Raw genomic sequence first — 16854 nt, 5'->3', positions numbered from 1 at the left:
AAGCATATATAAGGAGAATAGTATAACTAAAGGAAGCATATATAAGGAGAATAGTATAACTAAAGGAAGCATATATAAGGAGAATAGTATAACTAAAGGAAACATATATAAGGAGAATAGTATAACTAAAGGAAGCATATATAAGGAGAATAGTATTAACTAAAGGAAGCATATATAAGGAGAATAGTATTAACTAAAGGAAGCATATATAAGGAGAATAGTATAACTAAAGGAAGCATATATAAGGAGAATAGTATAACTAAAGGAAGCATATATAAGGAGAATAGTATAACTAAAGGAAGCATATATAAGGAGAATAGTATAACTAAAGGAAACATATATAAGGAGAATAGTATAACTAAAGGAAGCATATATAAGGAGAATAGTATTAACTAAAGGAAGCATATATAAGGAGAATAGTATAACTAAAGGAAGCATATATAAGGAGAATAGTATAACTAAAGGAAGCATATATAAGGAGAATAGTATAACTAAAGGAAGCATATATAAGGAGAATAGTATAACTAAAGGAAGCATATATAAGGAGAATAGTATAACTAAAGGAAGCATATATAAGGAGAATAGTATAACTAAAGGAAGCATATATAAGGAGAATAGTATTAACTAAAGGAAGCATATATAAGGAGAATAGTATAACTAAAGGAAGCATATATAAGGAGAATAGTATAACTAAAGGAAGCATATATAAGGAGAATAGTATAACTAAAGGAAGCATATATAAGGAGAATAGTATAACTAAAGGAAGCATATATAAGGAGAATAGTATAACTAAAGGAAGCATATATAAGGAGAATAGTATTAACTAAAGGAAGCATATATAAGGAGAATAGTATTAACTAAAGGAAGCATATATAAGGAGAATAGTATAACTAAAGGAAGCATATATAAGGAGAATAGTATAACTAAAGGAAGCATATATAAGGAGAATAGTATAACTAAAGGAAGCATATATAAGGAGAATAGTATAACTAAAGGAAGCATATATAAGGAGAATAGTATAACTAAAGGAAGCATATATAAGGAGAATAGTATAACTAAAGGAAGCATATATAAGGAGAATAGTATTAACTAAAGGAAGCATATATAAGGAGAATAGTATTAACTAAAGGAAGCATATATAAGGAGAATAGTATAACTAAAGGAAGCATATATAAGGAGAATAGTATAACTAAAGGAAGCATATATAAGGAGAATAGTATTAACTAAAGGAAGCATATATAAGGAGAATAGTATAACTAAAGGAAGCATATATAAGGAGAATAGTATAACTAAAGGAAGCATATATAAGGAGAATAGTATAACTAAAGGAAGCATATATAAGGAGAATAGTATAACTAAAGGAAGCATATATAAGGAGAATAGTATAACTAAAGGAAGCATATATAAGGAGAATAGTATAACTAAAGGAAGCATATATAAGGAGAATAGTATAACTAAAGGAAGCATATATAAGGAGAATAGTATAACTAAAGGAAGCATATATAAGGAGAATAGTATAACTAAAGGAAGCATATATAAGGAGAATAGTATAACTAAAGGAAGCATATATAAGGAGAATAGTATAACTAAAGGAAGCATATATAAGGAGAATAGTATAACTAAAGGAAGCATATATAAGGAGAATAGTATTAACTAAAGGAAGCATATATAAGGAGAATAGTATTAACTAAAGGAAGCATATATAAGGAGAATAGTATTAACTAAAGGAAGCATATATAAGGAGAATAGTATAACTAAAGGAAGCATATATAAGGAGAATAGTATAACTAAAGGAAGCATATATAAGGAGAATAGTATTAACTAAAGGAAACATATATAAGGAGAATAGTATAACTAAAGGAAGCATATATAAGGAGAATAGTATTAACTAAAGGAAGCATATATAAGGAGAATAGTATTAACTAAAGGAAGCATATATAAGGAGAATAGTATTAACTAAAGGAAGCATATATAAGGAGAATAGTATAACTAAAGGAAACATATATAAGGAGAATAGTATAACTAAAGGAAGCATATATAAGGAGAATAGTATAACTAAAGGAAGCATATATAAGGAGAATAGTATAACTAAAGGAAGCATATATAAGGAGAATAGTATAACTAAAGGAAGCATATATAAGGAGAATAGTATAACTAAAGGAAGCATATATAAGGAGAATAGTATTAACTAAAGGAAGCATATATAAGGAGAATAGTATAACTAAAGGAAGCATATATAAGGAGAATAGTATAACTAAAGGAAGCATATATAAGGAGAATAGTATAACTAAAGGAAACATATATAAGGAGAATAGTATAACTAAAGGAAGCATATATAAGGAGAATAGTATAACTAAAGGAAACATATATAAGGAGAATAGTATAACTAAAGGAAACATATATAAGGAGAATAGTATTAACTAAAGGAAGCATATATAAGGAGAATAGTATAACTAAAGGAAGCATATATAAGGAGAATAGTATAACTAAAGGAAACATATATAAGGAGAATAGTATAACTAAAGGAAACATATATAAGGAGAATAGTATAACTAAAGGAAGCATATATAAGGAGAATAGTATAACTAAAGGAAACATATATAAGGAGAATAGTATTAACTAAAGGAAGCATATATAAGGAGAATAGTATTAACTAAAGGAAGCATATATAAGGAGAATAGTATAACTAAAGGAAGCATATATAAGGAGAATAGTATAACTAAAGGAAACATATATAAGGAGAATAGTATAACTAAAGGAAACATATATAAGGAGAATAGTATAACTAAAGGAAACATATATAAGGAGAATAGTATTAACTAAAGGAAGCATATATAAGGAGAATAGTATTAACTAAAGGAAGCATATATAAGGAGAATAGTATAACTAAAGGAAACATATATAAGGAGAATAGTATTAACTAAAGGAAGCATATATAAGGAGAATAGTATAACTAAAGGAAACATATATAAGGAGAATAGTATAACTAAAGGAAACATATATAAGGAGAATAGTATAACTAAAGGAAGCATATATAAGGAGAATAGTATAACTAAAGGAAGCATATATAAGGAGAATAGTATAACTAAAGGAAGCATATATAAGGAGAATAGTATAACTAAAGGAAACATATATAAGGAGAATAGTATAACTAAAGGAAACATATATAAGGAGAATAGTATTAACTAAAGGAAGCATATATAAGGAGAATAGTATTAACTAAAGGAAGCATATATAAGGAGAATAGTATAACTAAAGGAAACATATATAAGGAGAATAGTATAACTAAAGGAAGCATATATAAGGAGAATAGTATAACTAAAGGAAACATATATAAGGAGAATAGTATAACTAAAGGAAGCATATATAAGGAGAATAGTATAACTAAAGGAAACATATATAAGGAGAATAGTATAACTAAAGGAAACATATATAAGGAGAATAGTATAACTAAAGGAAGCATATATAAGGAGAATAGTATAACTAAAGGAAGCATATATAAGGAGAATAGTATTAACTAAAGGAAGCATATATAAGGAGAATAGTATAACTAAAGGAAACATATATAAGGAGAATAGTATAACTAAAGGAAGCATATATAAGGAGAATAGTATTAACTAAAGGAAGCATATATAAGGAGAATAGTATAACTAAAGGAAGCATATATAAGGAGAATAGTATAACTAAAGGAAGCATATATAAGGAGAATAGTATAACTAAAGGAAGCATATATAAGGAGAATAATATAACTAAAGGAAGCATATATAAGGAGAATAGTATTGGTCCAAGCACTGAACCCTGAGGAACACTGTGTCTAACTTTTGTTTGCATGGAGGATTTATCATTGACATTTACAAACTGAAATCTATCTGACAGATAGGATTTAAACCAATTTAATGCTGTTCCTTTAATACCAATTAAATGTTCAAGTCTCTTTAACAGGATTTGATGATCAATAGTATCGAAGGCAGCACTAAGATCTAACAGGACGAGGACAGAGAGAAGTCCATTATCTGATGAAGTTAGGAGGTCATTTGTAACTTTTACCAGTGCAGTTTCTGTACTATGATGAGCTCTGAATCCAGACTGAAAATCCTCAAATAAGCTGTTATTATTTATAAGTTACACAGCTGATTGGCAACTGCTTTCTCGAGGATCTTAGAGAGAAAGGGGAGGTTCGATATGGGCCTATAGTTAGCTAGAACCTCTGAATCAAGAGTAGGCTTCTTAAGAAGTGGTTTAATGACAGCTACTTTAAAAGACTGTGGTACATATCCTGTCACTAAAGACAGATTGATCATATCTAATAAGGAAGTACTAACAGAGGGAAGGACTTCCTTAAGCAGCCTAGTTGGAATCGGGTCTAAGAGACAGGTTGATGGTTTAGAGGAAGTGATCATTAAGGTTAGTTCTATAAGGTCGACTGGAGAGAAACAGTCTAGATAAATATCAGGTTTAACAGCAGTTTCTGAGTTTCCTATGTTAAAGGATGAATCAGTGCTTATTGAGGGCAAGAGGTGATTAATTGTGTCCCTAATAGTTAAGATTTTATCATTAAAGAAACTCATGAAGTCATCACTACTGAGAGTTAAAGGAATACATGGATCAGTAGTGTTATGACTCTTTGTCAGTTTAGCCAAAGTACTGAAAAGAAACCTTGGACTATTTTTATTCTCCTCTATTAGTGATGAGTAGTAGGCAGCTCTGGTGTTACGGAGGGCCTTCTTATATTTTTTAAGACTGTCTTGCCAGGTTAGGTGAGATTCTTCTGATATAGTGGAGCGCCATATTCTTTCTAGTTTTCGTAAAATTTGTTTTAATTGTCGAGTTTGGGAATTATACCAAGGAGCTGTTTTCCGTTGTTTAATTATCTTCTTTTTTAAAGGAGCGATGGAGTCCAGAGTTGTTCTCAGTAAGTCTGCAGCGCTATCAACAATACAGTCAATCTGGGGGGGACTGAAATCAGAATAAGTCATCTCTGTTGTATTGATACATGGCATTGAGCTCAACATTGATGGAATTATTTCTTTAAATTTAGTGACAACACCATCAGACAGACATCTAGTAAGAACATGTCTGTCCAGTGGTGTATAGTCCAGTAATAAAAATTCAAATGTTATTAAGTAGTGGTCTGATAAAGAAGGATTATGAGGGAAAACTATTAAATGTTCAACCTCAATACCATATGTCAGAACAAGGTCGAGGGTGTGGTTATAACAGTGAGTTGGCTCATTCACATTTTGAGAGAAGCCAATTGAATCTAATAATGCAATAAATGCAGTGTTAAGGCTATCACTCTCAACATCCACATGAATGTTAAAGTCACCTACTATAATTATCTTATCAGTGCTAAGGACTAAATTTGATAAAAGCTCTGAGAAGTCAGATAAAAATTGGGCGTACGGGCCAGGAGGACGGTAGATTACAACAAATAAGACAGGCTGTAAAGTTTTCCAGGCTGGGTGAGAAAGGCTGAGAACAAGACTTTCAAATGATTTATAATTAAGTTTAGGTCTAGGGTTGATTTTTAGGTCTGAGTTAAAAATGGCTGCAACTCCACCTCCTCGGCCGGTGTCTCGAGGGATGTGGGTATTGATATGACTGGGAGGAGTGGATTCATTTAGACTGACATATTCATCCTGACGCAGCCAGGTTTCAGTAAGACAGAATAAGTCAATATGATGATCTGATATTATATCATTGATTAATACACCTTTAGAGGAGAGAGATCTAGTGTTTAAGAGTCCACATTTAACTCTCTTATTTTGATGGTCCATTACTGGAGTGGTATTAATTTTGGTCAGGTTTTTATGTATCGCTCTTCTATTAAAAGCTGTTTTAATTGGTTTAGGAGGTCGGGGGACAGACACAGTCTCTATATGTAATTGGGTGGGTAACTGCTCTAGTGGAAGCACAGAGAAGCGTGTAAGACTGCAGCTCTGTCTCCTGGTCTGGACTCTGGGTTGTCATGGATTTGGGTCAATGAATTCGGCCATATTTCTAGATATGAGAGCAGCTCCGTCCAAAGTGGGATGTATGCCGTCTCTCCTAATCAGACCAGGTCTTCCCCAAAAAGTTTGCCAATTATCAACGAAGCCCACATCATTATCTGGACACCACCTCGACAACCAGCGGTTAAATGATGACATGCGGCTATACATGTCATCACTGATCAAATTAGGCAGGGGCCCAGAGAAAACTACGGAGTCCGACATTGTTTTAGCAAATGTACACACCGACTCAACATTAATTTTAGTGACCTCCGATTGGCGTAACTGGGTGTCATTTCCACAGGCATGAATGATAATCTTACTGTACCTATGTTTATCCTTAGCCAGCAGTTTTAAAGTTGACTCTATGTCGCCCGCTCTGGCCCCAGGAATACATTTGACTATGGTCCCTAGTGTCGCTAATTTCACGTTTCTGACTATGGAGCTACCAATGATCAGAGTCTGTTCCTCAGCAGGTGTGTTGCTGAGTGGGGAGAATCTGTTAGAAACATGAAGTGGTTGGTGGTGAACCGTGGGCTTCTGTTTGGGGCTATGCTTCCTTCCAGCAGTCACCCACCTTCCCTGGTTTCCCAGCTGCTTGAGAGCTACCGGGGGATTAGCAGCTATGCTAACACTGGCTGCAGGACGGCTCGCACCGGTTACTGGGGCCTGGCTAATAACTGGAGCTAGCTGGCTATCCTTGGTGCGGAGCCGCGTTTCTAACTCACTAAGCCTCGCCTCCAAAACTGCAAACAGACTACACTTAGTACAAGTATCATTACCGTCAAAGGAGGCAGAGGAGTAGCTAAACATGTGACACACCGAGCAAGATAGAGCAGAAGAGTGAGAAGAGGGGAGAGAAGCCATGGCTAACCGCTAACCAAGATTAGCTGTGGAGCTAACCGGAGCTAACAATAGAGCTAAAGCAACAGAAGTTTAAAACTGTGGGTTTTAAGAGATAAAAGCAAGAAGCGCTTTAAACCAAACAAGTGTATGCTTAAGTGTACAATTAATAAGTATCAACAGGAATTAAGAATATATAAAAGTTAGCGGAGTAGAGAGCAGAGACGCTAACGCTAACAGTAAACAGTAACACAGACGGTAACAGGAAGTGACGGGGATATTATATTATATTATATTATATTATATTATATTATATTATATTATATTATATTATATTATATTATATTGTACTATATTATATTATATTATATTATATTATATTATATTATATTATATTATATTATATTATATTATATTGTACTATATTATATTATATATTATATTATATTATATTATATTATATTGTACTATATTATATTATATATTATATTATATTATATTATATTATATTATATATTATATTATATTATATTATATTGTACTATATTATATTATATATTATATTATATTATATTATATTATATTATATTACATTATATTATATTATATTGTACTATATTATATTATATATTATATTATATTGTACTATATTATATTATATGATATTATATGATATTATATTATATTATATTACATTATATTATATTATATTATATTATATTATATTGTACTATATTATATTATATTATATATTATATTATATTGTACTATATTATATTATATTATATGATATTATATATTATATTATATTATATTACATTATATTATATTATATTATATTATATTGTACTATATTATATTATATTATATATTATATTATATATTATATTATATTATATGATATTATATATTATATTATATTATATTATATTATATTACATTATATTATATTATATTATATTATATTGTACTATATTATATTATATTATATATTATATTATATTGTACTATATTATATTATATTATATGATATTATATATTATATTATATTATATTACATTATATTATATTACATTATATTATATTATATTATATTATATGATATTATATTATATTATATTATATTATATTATATTACATTACATTACATTACATTACATTATATTATATTATATTATATTATATTACATTACATTACATTACATTACATTACATTATATTATATTATATTATATTATATTACATTACATTACATTACATTACATTACATTATATTATATTATATTACATTACATTACATTACATTACATTACATTATATTATATTATATTATATTATATTACATTACATTACATTACATTACATTACATTATATTATATTATATTATATTATATTACATTACATTACATTACATTATATTATATTATATTATATATTATATTATATTATATTATATTATATTATATTACATTATATTATATGAATCATTCCTGCTGACAGAATGCGTTTATGTTATTTATTGATTATTAGCGTCTGTATTTATTGATATTCTGATTAATTAATTATTTATTAACCCAGAATATAAATCAGGGTGTTTTAAACACTGAACATTGTTTATTAGGTTAAATGTTTCTAGAATAATTGATATGATGTTTCATGTAACTCGTATCAAACCTGATGATCAGAAATCTTCAGCCTCACAAGAAAATGACGACAAATGATGTAAAATATAAATATGTTTAAAATGTCTCTGACAGACAGACTCTCCATGATGTTCATTTGATCCATGATAACAGTTAATGGGGAAATACAAATATCTCTAATAAAAAAAGAAAGTTGTTTTGTTTTTTTTATTAACAGATTTTTAACTAGACGATGAATCAGAAAACAAAATATAACACTTTATTCTGAAATCTGTCTCCACTTCCTGTCAAACTGCAGTGATGAATCAGATCAGTGTGATCAGCTGCAGCTAAACCCTAACCCAACCAATCAATAAAGGGATGTGGAGGCTCAAAGCTCCTCAGAGCTGATATAAAGAACTGAGACGTTTCAGACCAACTTCTGGTTCAGACGAGGAGCGAAGAGAAGAAGCCAATCAGCTGTTCTGTGTTCTAGTGTTGTTGAGTTTTGATATTTTTAGGAAAATAAAAACATCTACAGTTCAGAGCAGAGACGCAGTGAAGAGATTATAAAGTTATTATTAAGTTCTGAGGAATAAATAGGAAGAAAGGTTTATTACAGTTTAACAGCAACAACTAAACAACTGAAAGATATAAAGTTAGAATTAAAATAGAACTTTCTATTATGATGAAAAACAAATAAAGAGTCTCTAAAGTTTCCTTTAGTTCTTCTTGTATATTAATGTTCCTGGTTCCTTTTACCCAGCTGCTTAAATGAGTGTTTTTCCTTATCTGGAAACTCTGTGAATCTGCAGCAGCTTCATTTATTAACTTTAATATTCATCAGGAAACTTTATCAAGCTTAAATCCAGAATCACAAAACCATGAAACTGCTTTCTAAATGAATCTCATCAGTTTCATCAGTAATAATTGTTTATGTTTTATATAAACATTAATTATTCTGTTTTAACTTCATTCACATCTCTCATTTATCATGAAATTAAAATCATTTCACAAAATTGAGAAATGAATTAAACTTTAAAGATTTTTAACTTTCCTTTAACATAAAATGAATGAACATATCAAACACATTACTTTAAAATATTACATATAAATACTACAATAACTACATCATTAGCATCATTAGCATCATTAGCATCGTTAGCATCTTAATTAACTCTCAGGAGTTTCCACAGAAGAAGAAAACACAGCATCTGTTAACATATGTATGAAAAATTGATTTTCTATCAGCTCCATGTTATATATGAACTTGATGAAGTGGTGAACATGATGAATAGTTGTAGTTGTTACTGTAACATCAGTGTGACTGTGAGTTTTCACCTCCAGCAGACGTCTGCCTGGTAACAGCTGATCAGCAGGTCATGTGATCAGCTCCTCTGGTTTTTACAGCAGTTCTCAGTCAGACTGTGTCAGTGTTTGTCAAGAGATCAGAGGAACATGGCTTCATCCTTTCTGAGCTTCTCCCTCCTCTTCATCACTGTCTACACAGCAGGTAGGATCAATACACTGATCACTGATCAATATTCTGATCACTGATCAATACTCTGATCACTGATCAATGCTCTGATCACTGATCAATACTCTGATCACTGATCAATACACTGATCACTGATCAATACACTGATCACTGATCACTGATCAATACTCTGATCACTGATCAATACACTGATCACTGATCAATACTCGGATCAGACTGTACTGAGTCAATCTGATTGTTTCTTTCTTCAGATGGATTTATGCATTATGTGGAGACCAGCTGTGAGTTTAACACCACTAAGCTGGAGGACATCAGGTTCATCCAGTCTTATTATTACAACAAGTTGGAGTACACCAGGTTTGACAGCAGTGTGGGAAAGTATGTTGGATTCACTGAGTACGGAGTGAAGAACGCAGACTACTGGAACAACATTCCTTCACAGCTGGCTCAGGCGAAAGCTCGGAGGGAGACGTACTGCCTAAACAACGTTAAGATTGACCACCAGGCTGCTCTGACTAAGTCAGGTGAGTTTGTGTTTGAAACCTCGTTTAAACCTCGTTAACAAACTGAATCATTAACTCTGCTGATTGATTGACAGCTGACGTGTTTATTGATCATCAGCAGAGTTTAAATTGACTGATTGATCAGAGTGAACTTCCTGTTAAATAATCATTATAATTATTATTATTATTATCATAATTATTCATTTAATCATTATTTTAAATGAATCAACGTTTAGTTTTTGGAGCATTTGTAATAAATCAGAAGCTGTTTTAATAACATGAGCAACACGTCACAGTGAGGTCTCTGTCTCCTCCTGCTGGTCAAACAATGATACTGCAGCTGATGGTGGTGATATTATTACTTTTATTATTATTATCATTATTATTATTATTGTTACTACAAAATAATAATAACAATATTATTACTTTTATTATTGTTATTATTATTATTGTAACTAAATAATAATAATGATGAAATAATAATAATAAAATAATAATGATGATAACCTTTCCTCCGTCTTACATTCATCATTCAAACCTGATTAATAATAGAAATGGTTTCCAGCCAATCAATTGACAATTCATCACTTCTATTATTAATTCATAATCATTTTAATCACTTCCATTCTTTAACATTATATTTGTTACTTCCAGCCTTCAGGACACTTAAATTCATGATGAATGTAAGACGGAGAAAATGATGAAACATGTTTTCATTAAATCACGACTGTTTTAATCACTTTATAATTCATCACTCTATTTTCATCATTAATTGTTACTTCCAGCCCTCATAGTCTCACAGGAGACTTTAGTACAGTGATACTCAGGTTTCTGTCTTCTTTAGGTCGTTTAAGGAAAGTTACAACACTGGTGACATTGATCTGTTTTCATTTATAGATTTTCAGTATAACTGTTAATACCGCCTTAAATCCAGTGGTTGTATTGTTTATGGGATGGTCTGCACTAAAATGACACATTATATCTCCCTATATGTTTTAATGTTGAGTGTTGACATTGCACTTTAATTTCTAAAGCTTTACCTTTAATTAAAAACAACTTTATAGGCTATCATTCTATCATTCTTCCTTTATGCACTACCCCCCCCCCCCCCCCCCCCCCGATAAAAAGTAACTTTTACTCTGAGTATATTTTAAACAAGCTACCCTTTACTTTACTACAAATGTCAACATTTTAAAATCCATGTTAAAAATGTTTCTCTTCTCATGTTTATGATCTTTTTAAAGCACTTTCATTCTTTCATTTACACTGTTTGTCCTTTTAATGATTTTAATGTAAAGCATTATTTTATGTTCTATTTTGGTCTAGTTTTAAATTTTTTACTTTCTATTTGTCTGTACTTTGTTTTATTTTTATTATAATTGGCAACTTTTTAATTGCATGTCTTAATAATACAAATAATGATGATGATGATGATGATGATGATGATGATGATGATGATAATGATAATGGTAATAATAGTGATAATGATGATAATAATATTAATAAATAAATAAATAATCATGTGACTGTGTTTCAGTGAAGCCCTACGTGGTCCTGGACTCTGAGACTCCCCCTGGTGGTAAACATCCCTCCATGTTGGTCTGCAGCCTCTACAGCTTCTACCCCAAAACGATCATAGTGAAATGGCTCAGAGACGGACAGGAAGTCACCTCTGATGTCACTTCCACTGAGGAGATGGCAGACGCTGATTGGTACTACCAGATCCACTCCCACCTGGAGTACACGCCCAGGTGAGTCCAGCTGCAGGTCCACATAGATCCAGTTGGGTCCAGTTGGGTCCAGTTGGGTCCAGTTGGGTCCAGTTGGGTCCAGGTGTTCAGTAAAGGTCTGGTCACACAGTAGAAAGTGTCACAGTGAAATTCATCTGCATGTTTTCATGAAATGTGAGTTTCAATAAGCTGCTGAGCTACATTCAGTGTGTCAGGACGGATCGATGTTCGTTCATTTGTGGATCAAAGTTCAGAAAAATGTGGAAAGAAAATTGAGCAGAGAAAGTTTGAAGTTGTGCTGAGTGGAACGTCTGAAGTTTGTTTGTGTTGAAGGTCTGGAGAGAAGATCTCCTGCAAGGTGGAACACGCCAGCCTGAGAGAGCCTCTGATTACTGACTGGGGTAAATACCTGTCTGTCTGCTCACCTGTCTGTCTGCTCACCTGTCTGTCTGTCTGCTCACCTGTCTGTCTGCTCACCTGTCTGTCTGCTCACCTGTCTGTCTGTCTGCTCACCTGTCTGTCTGTCTGCTCACCTGTCTGTCTGCTCACCTGTCTGTCTGTCTGCTCACCTGTCTGTCTGCTCACCTGTCTGTCTCTACCTGTCTGTCTGTCTGCTCACCTGTCTGTCTCTACCTGTCTGTCTGCTCACCTGTCTGTCTGCTCACCTGTCTGTCTGTCTGTCTGTCTGCTCACCTGTCTGTCTGTCTGCTCACCTGTCTGTCTCTACCTGTCTGTCTGCTCACCTGTCTGTCTGATCACCTGTCTGTCTCTACCCGTCTGTCTGCTCACCTGTCTGTCTCTACCTGTCTGTCTGCTCACCTGTCTGTCTGCTCACCTGTCTGTCTTCTCACCTGTCTGTCTGCTCACCTGTCTGTCTGCTCACCTGTCTGTCTTCTCACCTGTCTGTCTGCTCACCTGTCTGTCTCTACCTGTCTGTCTGCTCACCTGTCTGTCTCTACCTGTCTGTCCTCAGATCCGTCCCTGCCTGAGTCAGAGAGAAACAAGATCGCCATCGGAGCGTCAGGACTGATCCTGGGTCTGATCTTATCTCTGGCTGGATTCATCTACTACAAGAGGAAGTCCAGAGGTCAGGAACCAGTCTGATACCAGTCTGATACCAGTCTGATACCAGTCTGATACCAGTCTGACACCCGTCTGATACCAGTCTGATACCAGTCTGATACCAGTCTGACACCAGTCTGACACCAGTCTGATACCAGTCTGATACTAGTCTGACACCAGTCTGATACCAGTCTGACACCAGTCTGATACCAGTCTGACACCAGTCTGACACCAGTCTGATACCAGTCTGATACTAGTCTGACACCAGTCTGATACCAGTCTGACACCAGTCTGATACCAGTCTGATACCAGTCTGATACCAGTCTGACACCAGTCTGACACCAGTCTGATACCAGTATAACCAGTCTGACACCAGTCTAATACCAGTCTGATACCAGTCTGATACCAGTCTGACACCAATCTGATACCAGTATAACCAGTCTGACACCAGTCTAATACCAGTCTGATACCAGTCTGACACCAGTCTGACACCAGTCTGACACCAGTCTGACACCAGTCTGATACCAGTCTGATACCAGTCTGACACCAATCTGATACCAGTATAAACAGTCTGACACCAGTCTAATACCAGTCTGATACCAGTCTGACACCAGTCTGATACCAGTCTGATACCAGTCTGACACCAGTCTGACACCAGTCTAATACCAGTCTGATACCAGTATAATACCAGTCTGATACCAGTCTAATACCAGTCTGACACCAGTCTGACACCAGTCTGACACCAGTCTAATACCAGTCTGATACCAGTATAATACCAGTCTGATACCAGTCTAATACCAGTCTGATACCAGTCTAATACCAGTCTGATACCAGTCTGACACCAGTCTGATACCAGTCTGATACCAGTCTGACACCAGTCTGATACCAGTCTAATACCAGTCTGACACCAGTATGACCAGTCTGATACTCTGAAAGCTCTGGTGATCATCAGCCAATGAGAGACGAGAATCCAAGAGGTTACCTAGGTTTGGAGTATCAGGGGGAGGAGCCTGAAAAAGGATAAATATGAGCTTCAGGTAATTTCCCCCCAAACCCAAACCCAGTCTGATCAGGTTTAATGATTCTGGTTCTTTTCTTTCTTCTCTCAGGACGGATCTTGGTCCCCTCTAACTGATCCTGATCCTGGTCCTGGTCCTGGTCCTGATCCTGGTCCTGGTCCTGGTCCTGGTCCTGGTCCTGGTCCTGGTTCTGGTTCTGGTTCTGGTTCTGGTCCTGATCCTGGTCCTGGTCCTGGTCCTGGTCCTGGTCCTGGTCCTGGTCCTGGTCCTGGTCCTGATCCTGGTCCTGGTTCTGGTTCTGGTTCTGGTTCTGGTTCTGGTTCTGGTTCTGGTCCTGGTCCTGGTCCTGGTCCTTCCTGGTCCTGGACTCAGCAGCTGCTTGTCTTTTCCTTCTTCTATTCTGCTGGATCTTTGAATCAGTAATGATGCATCATATTTGAATGTTTCCATGTTGAGAGTAAAATGTGACTGTGCAGCGTAACCAGTAACATTATCTGTCAGTAAATGTAGTGGAACTAAGTTTCCTCTGCAGTACAAGTACACAGCTGCAGCCTTTCTACTACTTTGGGGCCTTTTGTGAGTAATTTCAGGGAACAGTGATTTACAACAGTAACATGATGCAATACTTTCATATCTAAACATCATAATGAACCTACAGATGTTGGGGCCCTTGTAGTCGGGGCCCCAGGCAGTAACTGTCTATGCTGGCTGATGATAAAGTGGCTCCTGTATATCCACTAACTGACTCCTTAACTCTGCTTCAATCAATATAATCCATTGATCTGATTGATTTGTGTACGATTTGATAGATTTGATACAAGTTTTTATCCACAATAAACCTTCAGAAAACCTTCAGAGAACCTTGTGACGCTCTGTGAGTTTATTGATGACGTTAATAAACAGGAAGTTTGTCACCTGATCAGTAATATGATGCTGTTTGTGTTTATTGGATCAATGGTCCAGTTCATAAAGCATTACAGCTTCACACAGAACAAACAACACTTATTACAGTCCAGCTGCTTCCAGTTTGATATTGATCCTCTTCTGCTGCTGGAGTCCAAGCTAAAAGTCATGTTTACACTCAGTCAGTAGAGTTGATTCTATTGGTCAGAGGTGGTGGGAGCTTCCTCTGGAGCTTTTTATCATCGTCTTTTTACTGGCAGCCATTAAAATGTTCAGAAGAGCTTTGGGAACATTTCCAAGGTACAAAAAGTGGAAGAAAAACTGATTTCAGGTCCAGAATCTGTGAAACTGAATCAGCCACTTCACTGGGTTCAAATCTGAGCCAGTTTGGGTTAATATGGCAGCAGCACCATACTGGGTCAGTGCTGTTATGAGCCAGGTTTACTGTTAGATTTGATTTGACTGTCGGCTCGTTTGTCCAAACTAAAGCTGGTTGTAACACTGGTCAGAGACACTGCTGCTGTAATGTTAACCCAGTGATGTACTGGTGATATATTTTATAAAGTAGAAGTTCAGAGAGCTTCAACTGTTGAACAAAGTATCGGGTTGCAGTGAGGATCAAAACTCTCACACATCAGTTTTCTTATTAAATGTGGATAATAAATATGTTTCAGATATAAACCATCATCAGTGTAATAGACAAAACAGAAGAAATGGCAATTTATAAAGTCTGACACCAAATTTATATTGACTGCTGCTCCTAATATTTTAGGACATGTATATTAACCTGAGTCCTGAGTCCTGAGCTTTTGTTTGGTATGCATTTTGAATTTCTCCTAGATATTTGGGATTAGTAGGACCTGATAAATACAAGAACTAAGGATTGACTTTGAACAGGAAGTAGTTTTTGGAAAAATATAATGTCCTTATATGGAGGACAATGGGTTTATTTTACTGTACAACACAATTAATTCACCAGTGTATAAAACTATTTATTTACTTACATTTAAACCAACGATAATAAAGTCCCAACATTCTCAAACGAGTCACATTTGTATCATACAACAACCATTATTTAGCATAAATAAATTAATGAAGGTTTTGTTCCTGGTCCACTGTCCTTTGGGGATTGGCTGTTGATTTAATTTTACACTGATTAATGTAATGTGTTTTTGCGACCACTAGGTGGCACGAAAACGAGGACAACAGGTTTAAGTGAAGCAGAATGAAGTTTAACATGCAGCAAACCCAAATTGTAATGTCCCCAAATGAGGATGGAGGGTTGCAGGAGGTTAGTGGACAAAATATTAGGAACACCAGTCAATATAATGAACCCTAACACACCTCCATCATCCTCTATGACATCAGTAATAAACATAAAGTAGAATTATCTCCTTCCTGATAATGTTAACAAAAACTGAAAATATATAAACTTCATAAATGTATAGTTTATATCAGAGCTGTTGTAAAGGAGTGAGTTAGATTGCACAGGTTCACCTCATGAAGAGGCCAGTGAGTTTATAACCACATTAAATAGTTTAAAACCTTTTCAGAACATTTACAAAAACATAGAAACAAGTATAGAGAAAAGTGTAAAGATATAATACCTGTAAAGCCTAGTAGGGATAAACTGACCCTGTCAACTAACCGTGATACAGTAAAGAGAGCAACATAAAATATTAC

At 34.1% G+C, this 16854-nt stretch overlaps 2 protein-coding genes across 3 annotated transcripts; one reads left to right on the top strand and one right to left on the bottom strand.

The window, feature by feature from the left end:
* Nucleotides 1–5304: 5304 nt before the first annotated feature.
* Nucleotides 5305–6956, bottom strand: LOC133977063 (uncharacterized). Its single transcript, XM_062415205.1, has one exon. The coding sequence runs from the start codon at nt 6855–6857 to the stop codon at nt 5967–5969; it is 891 nt and encodes a 296-aa protein (XP_062271189.1). The 5' UTR covers nt 6858–6956; the 3' UTR covers nt 5305–5966.
* Nucleotides 6957–9890: 2934 nt separating this feature from the next.
* On the top strand, nt 9891–14546 carry LOC133977062 (H-2 class II histocompatibility antigen, I-E beta chain-like). Of its 2 annotated transcripts, XM_062415203.1 has the most exons (7): nt 9891–9969; nt 10206–10478; nt 11995–12208; nt 12521–12588; nt 13161–13274; nt 14359–14389; nt 14534–14546. In XM_062415203.1, exons 1-6 carry the CDS (start codon nt 9915–9917, stop codon nt 14382–14384), a joined length of 750 nt encoding a protein of 249 aa, XP_062271187.1. In that variant the 5' UTR covers nt 9891–9914; the 3' UTR covers nt 14385–14389; nt 14534–14546. The 2 variants fall into 2 exon arrangements, with proteins under 2 accessions (XP_062271187.1, XP_062271188.1); XM_062415204.1 differs by lacking the exon at nt 14534–14546 and having other exon boundaries at nt 14359–14506.
* The last annotated feature ends 2308 nt before the right edge of the window (nt 14547–16854 follow it).

This window comes from Scomber scombrus, unplaced genomic scaffold (genome assembly GCF_963691925.1).
Source record: "Scomber scombrus unplaced genomic scaffold, fScoSco1.1 SCAFFOLD_222, whole genome shotgun sequence".
Taxonomy (NCBI): Eukaryota; Metazoa; Chordata; class Actinopteri; order Scombriformes; family Scombridae; genus Scomber; species Scomber scombrus.
Note: the sequence above shows the minus strand (reverse complement) of the source record. Positions and strands in the feature narration are given on the sequence as shown.